Source organism: Chamaea fasciata, unplaced genomic scaffold, assembly GCF_029207755.1.
Source record: "Chamaea fasciata isolate MVZ Bird 193981 ecotype frontalis unplaced genomic scaffold, bChaFas1.0.hap1 SCAF_3, whole genome shotgun sequence".
In the NCBI taxonomy this organism is placed as follows: domain Eukaryota; kingdom Metazoa; phylum Chordata; class Aves; order Passeriformes; family Sylviidae; genus Chamaea; species Chamaea fasciata.
The window spans coordinates 29,296,317-29,312,406 of record NW_027094088.1 but is presented as its reverse complement, the minus strand read 5'-3'; the positions used below and the strand labels follow the sequence as shown (position 1 = coordinate 29,312,406).

Genomic DNA, 16,090 nt, shown 5'->3' with positions numbered 1-16,090 from the left:
GGGAACAATTCTCATTATTTTTTGTGAATTGTCCTTCTCTTCTGCTTTTATCTACATGCACTGGACTGTGTCTGAATCCATTGGTGGATGGTCCTGCTCTGGAGCACTGTTCAAGTTGTGCCTGGCTTCCGGTCCACATCTTCCTCCAAGCAAGCTCCAGGCTCAGCTTTCATCCTGCTCCTGCCCTCCTAATTCTCTTTTAGGATTTTCCTTGGCAGATGCTCCTTCCCCGCCTGGGCACGGGCAGTACCTCCAGTGTCTGTCTTGGACATCACCCAGTTAGGGTCATAAGCAAGCGGGAATGGATGGGGTTTTTCCAGCTCAACCTTGTCTCCCTCGGTGTAATGAGGGGAGATTCCCAATAGATGGCACCTGAACCTCTTCCCGGGCTGATTTTTTCCTCTAACCTCAGGATGTTCAGATCAGTGTACGCACAGATGCAGCATGAGCCTGTTATGGTACAGTGTGTGGAAAAAGGAGACCAAAAAGTGGTTCTCGGTGTAAGAAAGGGCCAGCAAATCCCCAGGTAACTTCAAAGGGTGAAAAAAGCACCTCTTTCCTTTTGAGAAGGCTTGGCCAGGCCTGCCTAATGAGGCTTTCTGCACCCACACACATTCCTGCTCTTGCACCTGGCAGTGTCAGTGGTAGACCTTGGGCAGGATAAAGTGCAGAAAGCATTAGCTTGTCCTCTGAGCACAACAGGAAGCACAGCCCAGAGGGAATCTGTGCATCCAACTAATCCTCACTGCACTGTCTTCACCCCTACTGCCCATCTCCCCATTGCACTGTTTGGTCAGGATTCCCATAGAGGAATGTCTCCAAGGGAAAATAAGATGTGGCACAGAAGACACCAGGGTTGTCTTCCCCATGGCAGCAGCGGGTGAGAACATGTGAACATGTGGAAGTGAACCAGTACCCTGCCTCAGCTCACAGTCCCCTGCCCTCTCCCTGTCACCTCAGTGCCATGTGTTCTTGCAGGGGAAACTGGTCACTTGCCTCCTTTCTGCTCCCGGTCTGGCTATAAGGAATTTAAAGACCTTTTCAAGAAATGCCGGAGCAGGCATGTGGGTTTATCCTAAGTGTTGTGTGATGCATTTTTCATGCTTTTATCATGTGACTGGAAGAAACTTGGACCAGGCTTGAGGTTTGAGATTTGAGATTTGGTTTGAACCCAGTAGGCAGATCAAAACTCCAGGCCTGAGAAACCCACAGGAACCAAAAACGGAGAAGAGTGATCCCATGAGGTGCTTGGGAACAGAAACCACTGAATTTTGCATAGCTCCAGCAGTGTGATCTAATAGCAGGCTAGATTACAGCCTGGGTGCATATGGCTATGGACCAGGAGGTACCACTTCTATTCTTGGATCTTCCAACAGCTTTCTCAGTGACCTTCAGAAAGTCAAGTAACCTTCTCTGACTTGGGATTTTCTTTGGGAATAATGCTATTACTTACCCCTGGAAAATATTTTGCTATCCTTGGATAGAAATTACTTGGTAGTGTTCTGCAACCTGTATGTGGAGGAGCAATGTCTCCAAACCTCTTAGGAAGCTTTCTCTCCACTATGTGATGCAGCAATGTGACTTGTCATCTACTGGGAACACATTCAGCACGTTGAGCCTCATCCTCAGGGCACAGATCACCTAAGACAAGGGTTGCAGCAGTAGGTTGTACCTCTGCTTTCTGTGAGGGTTTCTTTTCCTCTGGGGGTCTGCTAAATTGCTTGTGGCTGGTTGCATCAGTGTGTCACTGTGCCTCATTCAGAGGAGGTGCTGGATGCTGTGGATTGATCTGTCCATCAGTTGCTCCTGGCATTGCGGTTGTGGATGGAGAGGCAGGCCACGGTACTTTACCAGTGTGAGGTGCAAGGCTAGCTGGGGAGGAATCTGAGGGTGTGAGTTTCTCCTGAATCTGCTGGAACACAGAGATGCTCATGGATACAGAGTCTGGGAAAAAATTGGGAGAAGGTGTCTATAACTACATTTCCAATAGAATTGGTGTACCCAGAGTTGGTGTTCCTGGCTATTCTGGTTATATGAAATACAAAGCAAGAAAGGAACTGCTGCTCTGCAGGTATTTGCTGAAACACATGTAGGTAAAGGTTGCAGAAGCAGGATTTGTAGTATTAATTTCTCTCAATTTGCAAGTGCCCCAAAGAAGCCTCATCAACAGCTGTTTTTGCTGCTTGCCCTAAGAAGGCTTGGCCCTGCGGCAGGTTAGGAGGCCTAGCACAAACCCTTCACCAGGCTGTGGTCCCCACTGCTGTCCTGTGGTGTAGTGGGGTGGAGTGAGCTCAGGTGGAGCCTGTGATGTGTTCCAGTTGGGATGGCAGGTTTTGCTCTTCTCTGTTTCAAGGAGCTTTTTCAGCTTCATCTGTTCTGAAACAAACAACTAGGCCCTGGCACGTGCCCGTCCCAGTGCTCAAACTATGAATGGGAAAGCAATCAACACAGTAGTTTACGCTGACTGTGGTTTATGGGTTATATCTTACAGACCATTACAAAGACAGCCAGTGTCTCCAGTGCTGAAATAAGGAATAAATAATGGCTTGGGGAATTTTGCTTTATAAAAAAAAGGAAAACATTATAAGAGAGTCCGAGTTGTTGGACTTTGAGAAATACGTTGGTTATTGGTTAAGTCCCAGGAATCATTCTTACCTAGCATTAAATATATTATTGCATATCTCTATGGAGGATTTCTGGTTTCAGTTGGCATTTTACTCCCTCCTGTTGCGTGCAGGATGCCAGACTAGTAATCTGCTCATGTGCACTATTCCCTGGTTATTTTTTGTTTTTAAATTCATGCAATAAGAAAAGCAGAAGTACCTATAGCACTGTGTGGTGGCTTAGAGTCATAAGGTTGGATTGTGATTTCAATTTGGTGTGAACTGGGGGAAAAATAGGTGGAAACAAGTCCATGGTGTGAATGCAGAGCTCACAGAACAGGTATGGTTTAACAGCTGAGACAGTTTCCTGCTGTAGACATCTAAGAAGGCATTATCTGAAAAGCAAAAAATTTTGTTTTCTGGCTCAGACTCTGTGCTTCTTGTACTCCTTCAGGAAAAAATACTTTGCTAAGTGGAGCTGAACCGAGGCCCTTTCCCCTGCAGCAAAAATGTGCTCTCTCTTTTCCACAGTCAGCACTTTAGGAGTGCTCTTTCCTTATCTTGTTACAAGCCTGCTGGCTGAGAACTGAGAACTAGGTAACCAGCCTGTGCTCCTCTGGGATTTGTACACAAGCAGAGACCTCTGCAATGCTTCCCAGCTTGTCCCAGGAGGAAGGTTGCGACAAAAGGCTCTGCTGGTCCCAAGGGGCTGGTAAAGGGCAAAAGGCGCCTTTCACCTAGACACGGGGAGTTCATCGCTGGCACGGCGTTGGCAGTAGGTGAAAGCCCTCCCGTTACTGCTGGTAAACGTGTCGCCGGCCCGCTGTGGGTTCAAAGTGGCTGGGAGCCTATCAGTCAGTACCTGATAACTTTCCTGACTGTTTTGCCAGGCAGGTGCTGGAGGACTGGCCATGGGAATGGGGCACCTTGCTTGTGCCCGAGGATAGCTGGTGCAGCAGGAGCTGCTGCTAGCTCGGCCCCGCGCCGGCAGTTCTGTGGGGAAAGGCTGTGGGGAGCTTCCCTGCTGCTGCGGGCCCCGTGCAAGTTCCCGGGGTGGCTCGAAGGATCGAGACAGGACCCACGAGCCCTCCCTGTGGATCTGTGCTCTGAATAGGAGGACACGACAGACAGGTCACGGCATCCCGTTTTGGGATCTCTGGACCAAGCGGGCTGCGAGCCAGGATGCGGTAGCGCAGAGGCAGCTACCAGTCCGCTACATCCCGAGCAGAGCCCGCCCACATCGGGGACTCGAGGAACGCCGGCGGCCGGGAAGGGCCGGTGACCCTTTAAGCCGAGTCCCCGCCCCGTCCCGCCCCGATCCGCCCCGTCCCGCCCCGTCGGGCCAATGTGCGCCGCGGCTGCCGCGCCGCTCGGTACAAGTTTTCCCGTGGCGGCGGTGCCGGAGGGTCCCCCGGTTGGCGGCGGCCGGCGGCAGCAGCGGGGCTCGGTGCCCAATGCCCAATGCTCGCCTGGGGCTGACCGGGCCGGAGCGCTGCCATGAGCGGAGCCCGGCGCCTGGCCCAGGGAGCTCTGCCGTCCCGCAGTGAGCGCTCTGCGCCGAGTGTCTCTTGTCCCCTGCAGCACGCTGCCAGCTGGTACCTCCCTCCTTTCTGAAGCGTAACTGGGGAGGGGGTGGAAGGCAGAGGAAGTTTGGTGCTCAGTTTTTTTTTCTGTAGGCTTTGGAGAGGGATTCCCTGTGCCTGCTGGCGCGGAGGGCTGTAGGACGGGCTGCGGTGGCGGAGGGAGCGGGGCACAGCCGGGAGCGGCTGTGCGGGGCCGTGCCCCGCCGCCGCGTACCTGGGGTGCTGCATGCGAGCTCCGCGCAGCTCCGCCGAGCGTAGCGGCAGCGGCGCCGCGGATGCAGATGCGAGCGTGTGTGTGTGCTTAACCCTTTCTTGGCCCCTCGGATTTGTACCATGCTGAAGATCCTCACCAAAAAGCTCAGGAACCAGAGTTTGAACGAAATTCAACCTTTCCAGCTAAAGGTAAGAATTCTAAGCCGGCTTTGTCTCCGTTGTTTTTTGTCCCCTGCAGGTAACTACTAAGAGGGCCTTGAGAAGCTGGAAACTTGCAGTGTTTATTATGCTGGGTCAGTTTCCTCTCGGCCAGTGTGCTCAGGAGGAACTGGCCTAGGCTGTATTCCTGTTCCTTAAAGTCTCGTTCCTTTGCACTCAGAATTACCCTGCACAATTCAGATAGTACAGAAAGGTGTACAAAGACAGATGTATCTGTCTGTTCTTTAGAATGTTTTCCTTTTGATGGGATTCACGTTTAACTGTGTAGGCATTTGCCTAGTACGTGTGCAATCTGTGGCCCCCCAGCCCTTTCCAGGCTAGAACCCCATTGCCCTAGGTGCTGTACTAACATGATTTTACCTAAAATGCCGTTCAGCTCGTTATTTGCATTTCTCTCTTTTGGTCCTGAAGGCCAGAATCTGGGCTGAAGTTTGCAGGCTGGGTCATTGCATTGACCCATGGCTTTACAGATTCTTCTTACATCCTTTTTTAATGTCTAAAATAAAACTGAGGACCACAGATTCAGGATAACAACAGTCTAAGCCCTTCCTGCCAAATATAAAGAGGAATTTTTGAGCCATATACCACGGGATAAAAATGGAGCCATGATGAATGAGAAGAAAATACCAGATCCTGATTTGGCAAAATTGTTGTGAACCAAGGGATACCCCCTGAAATCAGCAGAGTTACTCTGGATTGGCACCAGTACGGCGGGAAGTGTAGCACCTGGCCCCAAATAAAAGAAGGGATCTGGGAAAAGTAGCAGCCCTCGTTGCCTGAGTTGGGGGCTGGGGATCCGTATACCAGACTCTAGTGGAGTCTTTTGTATGTGTTACACAGAGGCTCATTGCCGTGTGGCTGCACTTCTGCGCAGCCACTCTGGACAGGCTGATGGCAACTTTGATGAAACATCAGCACTGTTTCTAACAAAGTTTGTTGTACTTCTTCCTCTGGGGATTGCACATTCTGTGGCTCTCAGGGGAGGCGGGGTTAGATTTCATTTTTGGAAGTAAAATAAAGGCAGTGCTTTAGGTTGTAGTGGATTGATTCAGTGCAGAGTATCTGCGGAGGCAATGAGGGCTTTTTTTAACACTGTTTCTGGGCCTTATGGCTGCAATCTCCTCCTTTAGCTTTATTGTTTGTCTCTTGGAGCCTCAGGTTGTGAAACCGTGAGAATCTTTGGAAGGAGCTCTCAGAGGTAGATGCAGCCTTCAGGATGCTTGGAGGCATGCAGGAAAATGTGCATGAGTGGGCATCTGCAGCCATTTTGTTCATGTTAGTGCCAAGGTTTTGTGCTGCAGACAGGTGGTCTGCATTTTTGCAGGCTCGGTGGAGAAAGTTAAGCTTGCACTGTTCCTTGCTTGCAAAGCTAATAATGCATAGCCCATCAGAGCTGTCTTTACAGCCTGCAGTGGGGAGTGCTACAATGACTGGTACACATGTGTATGGGCAGAAAGCCAGACTTGCAAACTCTGTGTTTAAATCTGTTTTGTAGGCCTTTGGGGACCATGTGCAGCTGCCTAGTCTTGGTTGAGCCTTGCAGCAGCATACTAATTGCTTAATGGAGTGTGCAGTGCTCTGTCTTAGGTGTTGGACTAGAGCTGCTTTCAGGTATGGACCCTGGGTAGGTGTCACAGGGGGTGAGCAGTGTGGAAGCTTCTGGTGGCTGTGCTGTGCATGGCCCTGTGTCAAGGCCAAGTGTTCTGTACCATTTTGCTCTAGTGCTCCCCTCATGATGTGGGGCTGCCAGGCACTGACCAGACTTTGGTCTTCTTGGTCTTGGTCTGTGTCTATGCAGGTCTGTATGTATTCTGGCTTGCATGGTATATGCATTATTTAAAAGGTCCAGTGTGCTGTCATTGAAACCTAGTGAAAAGTTAGGTGAGAGCACAGAATCAGGTCTGTAGCCCTGTAAGTAGAGAAGGAGCATCAAGTTTGGATAGAGTAAGAATTGATCTACATTCACCATCCAAACCAAGTGCTCAGAAAGAGCTTTAATAATAGTGTGTTTAGCTGTTCTTCTCCTTCATTACCCACTTGCTTTAGTACTTTATGACCTTTTTGAGAAGTTCCCAAATTCAAGGAAAAGGAAGATGCTGTTGTGCTTCCAGCTTACAACTATATTGAAATTAGCCAAAGTCCCAGGAGACTGTCCTTGGGTAAACTGTCAACTCAATTTTACAAATGTGGAAGATTTGACCAACCTTGGATTGGCATCCAAGCTTTGGGAATCTTTTCAGGATGACATTTCTGCCCACTGTAAAGGTTTTATTTTTGTATAATGTGTCCCAAATTGGTTTAGTGTGGCTGTGATAGGTCCTCCTAGTCTTTCCCCACTAGGAGAAGCGGAGAGGATGCCATGGCCTTCTGTAAGTGAAACCACAAAATATGCAAGCTTTGGGTGTTGATGTAATGGACATCTCTTTTTCCATTCTAAAGCTGGTCTTCAGGCAACTTCAGGTTGACATATAGGGCCACTCAGAGAACTCTGACTCAAGAGATGTGCTGGTGTCTCTCTGAAAGTGTCCCTTTATTTCCCTTTCACCAGAAGTCACCATGGTGGGAAGGGAGGGACTGACTGACACTTCATCTGAAGTTGGGTTAGCCTGCTCAGCCAGCAGTTTCTGATAAGGTTGGCTGAGCTGTCAAGTGTGATAGTTAGGGTTCAAATTTGAGTGCCTTGCCTTGGAAGACAGCTGACCGTGCTTCACAGAATCCCAGAATGGATAAGGTTGGAAGGGCTCACAGTGGATCATCTGTTCCAGCCTCCCTGCTCAAGCAGGGTCATGCTAGAGCACATGCACAGGATTGTGTCCAGGCAGTTCTTGAATATCTCCAGTGAGGGACTCCACACCCTCTCTGGGCTTGGTCACCCACACAGTAAAGAAGTTCTTCCTTGTGTTCAGGTGGAACTTCCTGTGCATGTGTTCCTGCCTGTTGCCCCTTGTCCTATTGCTCGGCACCTGAGCCTGAGAGAAGAGCCTGGCCCCTTCTTCTTGACTCACCCTCTTTAGGTATTTATACACATTGTTGAGATGGACCAGGCCCAGCTCCCTCAGCCTTTCCTGGTAACAGTGATGCTCCAGTCCCTTAATCATCTTTGTTACCCTCCACTGGACCCACTCAGGATCTCCACATCCCTCTTGTTTTGAGGAGCCCAGAACTGGACAGAGAACTCCAGATGTGGCCTCACCAGGGCTGAGTAGAGGGGCGGGATCACCTCCCTCAGCCTGCTGGCAGAGCTCTTCCTAATGCCCCCCAGGATAGCACCGGCCTCCTTGGCCACAGGAAACATTGCTGGCTCATGGATGGCTTGTTGTCCACAAGGACCTCCAAGTCCTTTTCTGCAGAACTCCTTTGCAGCATTTGAGCCTGTGCTGTCCATGGGGTTATTCTTCCTGAGGTGCAGGGACCCTGCACTTACTTTTGTTGAATTTCAGAAGGTTCCTCTGTGCCCATCTCTCCAACCTGTCCTTCTGAAGGGCTGCACAGCCACTCCTCCCAGATTTGTGTCATCAGTGAACTTGCTGAGGAGGCATCTGCCCCTTCATCCAAGTCATTGACAAATGAGTTAATATCGGGCCCAGTATTGAACCTTGGGGGATACCACTAATGACAGCCCTTCAGCCAGACTGTGTGCCACTGATTATGACCATCAGTCAGTTCTCATTCCACCTCACTGTCCACTCATCCAGTCCACACTTCCTGAGTTTACCTATGAGGATGTTGTGAGAGACAGTGTTGAAAGTCTTGCTGAAGTCAGTGTAGACAATACCAGGTGGCTGTTTCATTGCAGAAGGCAATTGGGTGTGAGAAGCATGACATTGGCAGATTCATGCTCACTTTTCCTTGTCATCCATGTGGATAGACATGGCCTCCAGAATGAGGCATTCCATCACATATCTAGGAATTGAGGCAAGACAGACTGGCTGGTAGTTCCCTGACTTCTAATTCTTGCCTTTTTTTGAAGTCGGGGATAATACTTGCTTTTTTCCAGTTCTCAGGTGCCTCTCCTGATTGCCACGACCTTTCAAAGATAATTGTGAATGGCCTAGCTATGGTATTTGCCAGCTTTCTCAACATTTGTGGAAGCATCTCATCAGAGCCTGTGGACTTGTGGATGTCAAGTGTTCCTAGGTATCTTTCCATTGGATCCTTGTGCCCCTGTAGCAGGGGCAACATGTCCACTCCTGAGCTCTTGTAGTTCTTAGCATGGCCTGTTAGCTTAAGAGCTTCAGCTCTTTGACCTTCAGCTTCTGTGGCTAAACCCAAGCAAGGAGAGGGCATTACCTGGTGCCTTAGTCTTTGGTCTACCTCTGGCTTCAGTGCTCTGGTGTTATTTCCTAGAGATTAGGCCAGATTCAAGAACCCTTTTGGCTGCTTTTGAGCCAGAAGTGGATCTGACTTTACAGCTTAGGGATCATCTTTGATAATGGTTGGCTGCTGGGTCTGTTCAGAGCAGTTGAGACAAGAGGAAAAAAGTGAGATCAGGGAAGTGTCCCACATCGTTGTGAAATGCTTCAAACCAGTAAAGTGAGAGGGGCCTGTAACTCAAGGCCTGATTTTTTTTGTGTGTTAGTTGTCCAGTATTACAGTCTAGTACAGTTTTTTTATTATTTTCTTTTGTAGTTTTAGACTTGTAGCCCTGGGAAGCACTTTGTGAGCTATTAAGTCAGGCTGATCAAGGAGCTTTTAAAATGCATGTCTTGGGCTTGCATGTGGGTTTGTGATGGAGTACTGATATTGAGCCCCTAGAAGTGTTCTCTAACCAACTCTGTGAGCTGTCTGCAAATCAGGTGTCTTATTCTTCCTCACAATTTGGGATAGGGGTTTCTCACACAAATGTTTCTTCCAAGTTTCTCTTTAACTCTTGGGGGCCTTGCTATTTATGTAGTGGCTAAAGCGTGGGTGTCTGTTTTCTGAGCTTTGCTCGCAAGCAAGCTCCTTCGGGCAGGGAGCATCTGGCTGGAACAAGTCTGTGCATTGCCAGTCAAACTAAGCCCTTAATTAGTGGCCCTAGGTGTTATCAGAATGAAACAGTTGGATTGTGGTGTGTTAAAAAATTAACTGGCTGGAACATGCAGCTTAAGAAAACGGAGCACTTTAAAGGTTGTGATTTCATTCCAACTTTGCTGTTGACACAAACAACTTTGGAGGTGATACAACTGATGTTCTAATCCACAAAAGTTGTTAAATTACTTATGTACTTGGCATATTCACTTTGGTGTTGGACAGAGATAATACAGACATGTTTGTCACTTCCTTAATGTCGATCAGTGATACAAAGTTATTTCTGAGTGTTCTGGTGACAGAGAACTGCCTTTCTCTTCTACATAACTTTGGCCTTATACTTGCTTAAGGGAATTGTGTGCTAGGTGCTAACAAAGCCATTCTGCCAGTTCTCTTCATGTACCCTTGCAGCTTATGTATGTGCATACACAGCACTGGGGGCCAGAAAGCCATCTCATTTATGTTCTACTTCCATCTGTATCTGGAATCAGCTATGAGACTCTGGTCTGGCCGGCCATGGCCAGCTCGGACAGGCAACTGGGAATCATCTTCATCCTTCCTGTATGAAGGGGATTCAGCTGGCTGCGCAAAGTGAACCTCAAGCTTGCAGGCAGTGACTCCTGCAGTCACTGTCCCTGAAGTAGCTTGTTACTCTGTAGAGCCGGGAGCATTAGTTTTTGTTTGTTTGGGGTTGTTTTTTTTTTTTTTTTTTTTTTTGTTCCTCCTTAGACAAAAAAAAAAAAAAAAAAAAAAAAAAAAAAAAAAAAAAAAAAAAAAAAGTGGAGTAGCATTATTATTGATGCACAATAATAATTCATTATTATTGTGCATCAATAATATTCATACAGTGGGTATGCTTTCAAAGATCTGCATAAGTGCTCAGTTTTACTATGAATGAGGACAGACTGACTTCTGCCTCTCTCTGGGCAATTGCTTGTCATGTGTCACAGGTCTTCAGCTTGGCACAGGGAAAACTTATCTTTATCTGCTGTGGTGTAAGCAAGTTTTCTCTCCTTTGTGGATTTTTCAGCAGATGCCACCAAACAGGTTCATTTCTTCTAGAGCTGGTGGACTCTGTTTTACATTGCAACTTTGCTTTTCTTCCTGTTACATCAGCTGGTTACATTAGATGCTTCTGGTTTGCCATAATCAGAGGAAAGACACAAACACGTGAATCTAAGTGTGTAAGTACAAATTTGACTTTTAGAGTATCTATGAATATGCCTGAAGTTAGGCTTGTGATAATTTGGACTGAAAATATGTATGGTAGTGGGTTAGAAATGCTGCGATAGATACTTAGCTAAGGCAAAGAATAGAACAGGCAATCCCAGCCACTTTAAGCCTTAGGTTTTTGAGACTGCTGCCTAAGGCATTATAGGTTTGTGATTCTTTCTACTTGGCTTCGAAGGTTTGAATCTTTAAGGGTTGGTAATGACTTAATTCCAAAGAGTGGTAGTTCAGACAAAATGCAGATACTGCAAGGACAGCATGATGGGATATTCATTGACATTAGCGCAGTTTGTTGAGACATTCTCTCAGCTGGCCTTTAGGACTGATTGGAAACTATGGACGAGCTTAAAAAGAAGTCCACCTCCCAAAGGCACAAAGAAATCTCATTACTTTTTCTTGTATTTCCCAATTCTCGGGTTTTATTCAAATGAGAAACTAAATTCTGAAAAGTCAGTGCTATGTATTTAACTTTGGGATTTCAGTGAAAACTGATTATTTTTCTTTGCTGAATAGTGCAGTTCTTCATTTCCTGCTGTCATGCATTGTCCTACGCGTTCCAAATTTGTTGCACTGTCTGGGACGCTGAATGTCTTCCTGAGCACGAAAAGAGCTCATATTTGAGGTGAAAATAGAAAGCAGAACCAGGTCATTATTTATTTTAATTATATGGCTTTCACAAAAAAAGTGGGTTCACGTTTTTTTATAGTAAAAAGCAAGGCTTGCATCTGCTTAGAAGAGTTCTGTGGAGTGGTGGGTGGGCAGGGCATCGCTCTGCTGTAATGTGTCAGCCTGGCCAGCTTCCCTGGCTGTTCCTGGAGCATGCCTGGGGTCACAGCAGTGTTGTTTGGATTCCTCAGGATTGGAACCGAGGGCTGGATTCCCTTTTCAGTGGGAGATAACGCTCCCACACACATTGTAGGCAGCGCCAACCCCTCCCACCCCCGTGCCTTTATCTGTAGCCCCTGTTCTCCTGTTGAGTGGGATTCAGGTTGCCGGGTGATCCAGCGCTTCCTAGCAACCAGCATCCCAGGTATGTGTGTGCTCGGCCGTGTTCTGCCGCAGGAGCTGCTGTACGTGGCCGTGGGCAGCGCCTGTTTGTCCTCCTGCCGCCGGTGATCAGCAGTCAGCCGGCTGAGCTGTTTGTGAAAAGGCACCCGCACCACCCACAAGTACTCAGCGGGAACACCCAGGCAAGGATTTAGAGAAAAGCCAATTAGTTGTGACCTTTATCTGCACTGAAAGCATTCCCTGTGCAGCGAACTCTGCTGTGACCCAAGCCTGAGAGTGGATGTGAAGGACCTAGGAGTGATCTATGCAGAGATGTCTCCATGCCAGTCTGGGCACAGGGCTGCCCATGCTGTGGGGGTGCAGCAAGCACGTGAAGCACAGTGCAAAGAAGGTTTCTTTTGGATTGGCATGGTCGCTTCTTGGAGGTGGTCAGCTCAGGGTGTCTCTAGGCATTTCTTTCCTCTCTTGCTATGGTCTTGCTTTTTGTGCTCATTATAACAGTCTCTCTGCCATGGGCTGGTCTGTTTGGACACAGACCTGGCGTCCATATGTACCTCAGTCTACGTGTCACACTGGATTGTTCAGTTCTTGTAGGACAGGCATTTTTAGGCTGGGGCATCTCAGGAGCTGGCTGAGGCAGCGGGAGCAGATCTTACATGGTGAGTAGGGTTTTTTTGTTGTTCTTCTTTTTTTTTTTTTTCTTCAATCCCCTTTGTAATCACTGCAGCATGCCAAGTGCCCAGCCAGGTGAACTTTTGTTGTTGTCCCATTGAGAAGCTCTAGCAGAATGGGAATGTCACAAGAGAGCACCCTTGTGAAGAGCTCACATAATTAGTTCTCTGGTCCATCCTTGATGACTTCATGGAGGGTGAAATACCATGGATGCTTATGGAAACTTCCTGTTAGACTTGTATCTAAGAAAATATCTTGCTTGGTAGATTTGCACCAAAGCTGCCACATGGCTGCATGTGTAGTAATCCAAATCCTGGTTCTTTCTAGCTATTCTGTGTTAGCACAGCAGAATGTCATCTAAGGGTGGCAGGGGCTAAAAGCCCAAAGATGATTCTGTGAGTGTTTTATAAAGCAGCTGGTGTGGACCAGCCCCTTGTTTCTTTGTTTCCAGCCCTCTCCTAGCTCAGGCACTTTTCTCCAGGCTGCTCATCATCCAGGCTAAGCCTGCTGCAGAGAACTTCAATTTGCCAAGGCTTGAGCTGTGAGGCTTGGAAGAGATTGAGATCTGTGCTCCACTGGCATATGAACCCTTCAGATGAGTGTTGTGAGCGAGGAGCTGTGGTGAAACCTGGGGAGGTTTCCCTAAGGCATGGCAGACTGGTAGGTTGTGGGTTGCCTTACTCAAACAGCATGACTGGGTTGGTGGGTCTTTGTACCCAGCAAACACACCTGAGAAAAGGTCCCTGTGACTTTACCTGGGTTCATAGTCTCCATCCTAATTCCAGCATCAGGCCATATGAGAAGAACTATGAGTTTAGGGCTTTAAATGCTTTCTGAGGAGGAAAAGGAAACCAATGCCTGAGTTTAGGTCTCCAGAGGAGGCTTTTGTTAGTCATGTCACCCATTTCATGGATAGGTTCACCTGAGGTTTGTTGCCTGACTTCAAGGTAAATGGTCCTTATCTAAATTTAGATTTATGAAAGGATGGGAGATGCCTGGGTTTTGTGAGATGTCCAAATACCTCAATATTCATAAATTTCCACAACGAGAATAGGCAGGCCTTGGTTTCTGATATATCTAGGGACCAAACTATTGCTTGGTAGCTGATTAATTGATTTGTCTGGGCTACAAACCTGGTTTTGAGCCAGGAGATCACACAATTTGAGTTGCTGATAGCACAAAGATCCTATCCCTTCACGCCTGTTTTATTCAGCCTTCTGTCTTGTCTTACTCCTTCCTAACGAGGTCACATTGTTTCCATGATGCTTGCTGGTTTTTATTTAACTGAGGTCCTTACTTCTTTGTATGACAGTCTGCCAAGCTCTATATGGGCATAAGATGAGAATAAAATTTCCTTTGGTTGAATGGGGAATTTCCCATCTTAAGGAAAGGTGCCAGACAGGCAGCTAGGTTCTCCAGTTTGCTGAGAGAGTGTCTGGATGTAAGCTGGAAAAATATAAAATAATCCTTCCATATCCCGTCACCTAGTTATTACACACAAAGCCAAGTGGTTGTTCGAGACAGTCGTCTGCAGCCAGACTATTCTTGTGTAAGATTCCTTTTTTTTAAAATATAAATTTTCTTTATTCCTATGAGTTGGTTATTCCAAGGGAATAAAGTTCTATGGCCAAAGGCTAATTAAGAGGGAAGAACAGAGGTATTTGGTGTGAAGCATATAAACTAAAATAATTTAGAGGCTTGAAAAATCAGCAGCTTCAGAACAAAAAGGGTTCTCCGAGCACAGTTAATCAGCACAGGGAAGAGTGAATATTCTGGAAACTGAGGATGGTAGACACAAAGACCTTCAAATGTCAGTCTTTGTCTCAAATCCATCTCCTGTCCTAAGCATCTCAAGCCAGTGACATTATATAGCTTTTTGTTCTCAGAGAACCCCTTTTATTCCCAGAGAACCCTTTTTGTTCTGGCTTGGACAGAACCAAACACTTTTGGGAAACCCCTCAATGGTATTTTGCAGAGGGCTGCGGTGCAATGCAGCTTTTCCCATCTTGCCCCTGAACTGATATGTGCGGATGCTAATTTAGTGTTTGGTGCTTGGACACTGTCTCAGCAGCACTCTGTGTTGGGGTCGGTTGGACCTGAAGGAGCAGTCATGCTTTGCTCTGTGCATCCCCCTTACGTTGTGACATTGCGGGTAAGTGCATGGTGCTCTGTGTCCTGCTTCCATGAGTGGGGTTTAGGAGCATCCATCCCATGTTAGACCTATAGTTTTCCCAGTATCCGATCCTCCTGCATTAGTAACCCAGTAAGTTTCTTTTACCTAAACTTGTTCATTTTACACCACCAAATTTGTGTAGGGTGTTTACGTCCAGAACATCCTGTGGTAAAGTATTTCACACCTTAGCTACGCACTGCCAAATGGTCACCTGTTATTTGTTTAGGACCTACCTCATACTAATTTAATTTTGTGCCTACTGTGTCGTATATTGGAGAAGAGAGTGAATATTCAAATTCTGTCTTTGTGCACTCATTTCTAGGCCATCCCTCCATTTGTGGGATGATCTGACAACCCATGTGTCAGATTTTCCCATCTAGGAACCACTTGGAATCACAAAATATTTACCAGGAAAGGATCTGGTGCAGTGAGAGATATTATATTGCAAGTTATGACATGTTCCTAACTCTTACATTGAAGGTGCCTGACTAGACGGATCAAAGACCTGATCTGAAAGGATTATTGTACTGGTTTGCTCTCTGATAAAACACAAGTTTGGTGTAAATCCATAGAGATGAAAGAGCTCTCATCTGCTTTAACTCAGAAGGGTTAATGTGAGATTTTGAGGGGAGGAGAAGCCTGAAATGTCTCATGTGCTCCAAATGCATTTTCCAGCCTGACTGGAAGGCATTGTTCCTTGTGTTTGCAAATGTGGCTAATGTAGTTCCTTATGGCTGAGCAGAGGTGAGTGTCGAGTGAGGTCTCCCAACACAAGCAGCTTCTCCTCAGCTAAGGAAGGATCTCAGGGCAAAGGCAGTTGCCCTCTGAGCCTTTTGAGTAGGGAATGGAAAAAGTGTTACCAGATGTGTTGTTTATGCCAGCTGCTGTCGGCCGTGCTTCCCTGGTTGAGGAGGCTCATGGAGTGCTGAGGAGTTGCTGTAAACTGCCTGAGAAGCTGGCCTGTGCAAAGAAACCTTTTCCCATCACAGCAATGTAGTCACTGAGCTAGGCCGGGGGGTGGGGTGGGGGTCGGGAGGGGTGTATTTAAATCCCCGTGGCCACGGCAGGAATGGTTGGCACTGGTGTGAGCAGCCGGCTCCCATCCTCCCTCCCTGAGTAAATGCATTACAGTCAAGATCAGCTATTATAGGTGCCTCTCGAGTTCTAGGTGTCCCTTGTACTGTCTTCCTCTTACGTCTGAGGGGAAGCCTCTGCTAAATAGTGTTGCTTTTTTTCAGCCTCTGATAAATAGTGTTGCTTTTAATCCATTTGGAGCTGAGCTTTAGCAGCAAATGGGCTGTAAATTACACATGGAGCTAAGTCACCGTTTCTAACTGCAGCGTGGATGGGGCCCTGTAAAGAAGGTCTTTAATCCTTTG

The 16,090-nt window shown here is 47.3% G+C and overlaps 1 protein-coding gene across 6 annotated transcripts in view; it reads left to right on the top strand.

Moving 5' to 3' along the window:
- The first annotated feature begins 3,985 nt into the window (after window positions 1-3,985).
- The window catches only part of LOC136286649 (uncharacterized), a 105,883-nt gene continuing 93,778 nt past the window's right edge, over window positions 3,986-16,090 (top strand). For 5 of the 6 annotated variants that reach the window (XM_066178454.1, XM_066178455.1, XM_066178453.1 and 2 more), the window contains exon 1: window positions 3,986-4,588. In XM_066178454.1, the coding sequence (XP_066034551.1) occupies window positions 4,520-4,588 (69 nt within the window). In that variant the 5' untranslated portion in view covers window positions 3,986-4,519. The remainder of the gene's footprint in view (window positions 4,589-16,090) is intronic. The other variant, XM_066178451.1, reaches the window with a different exon arrangement.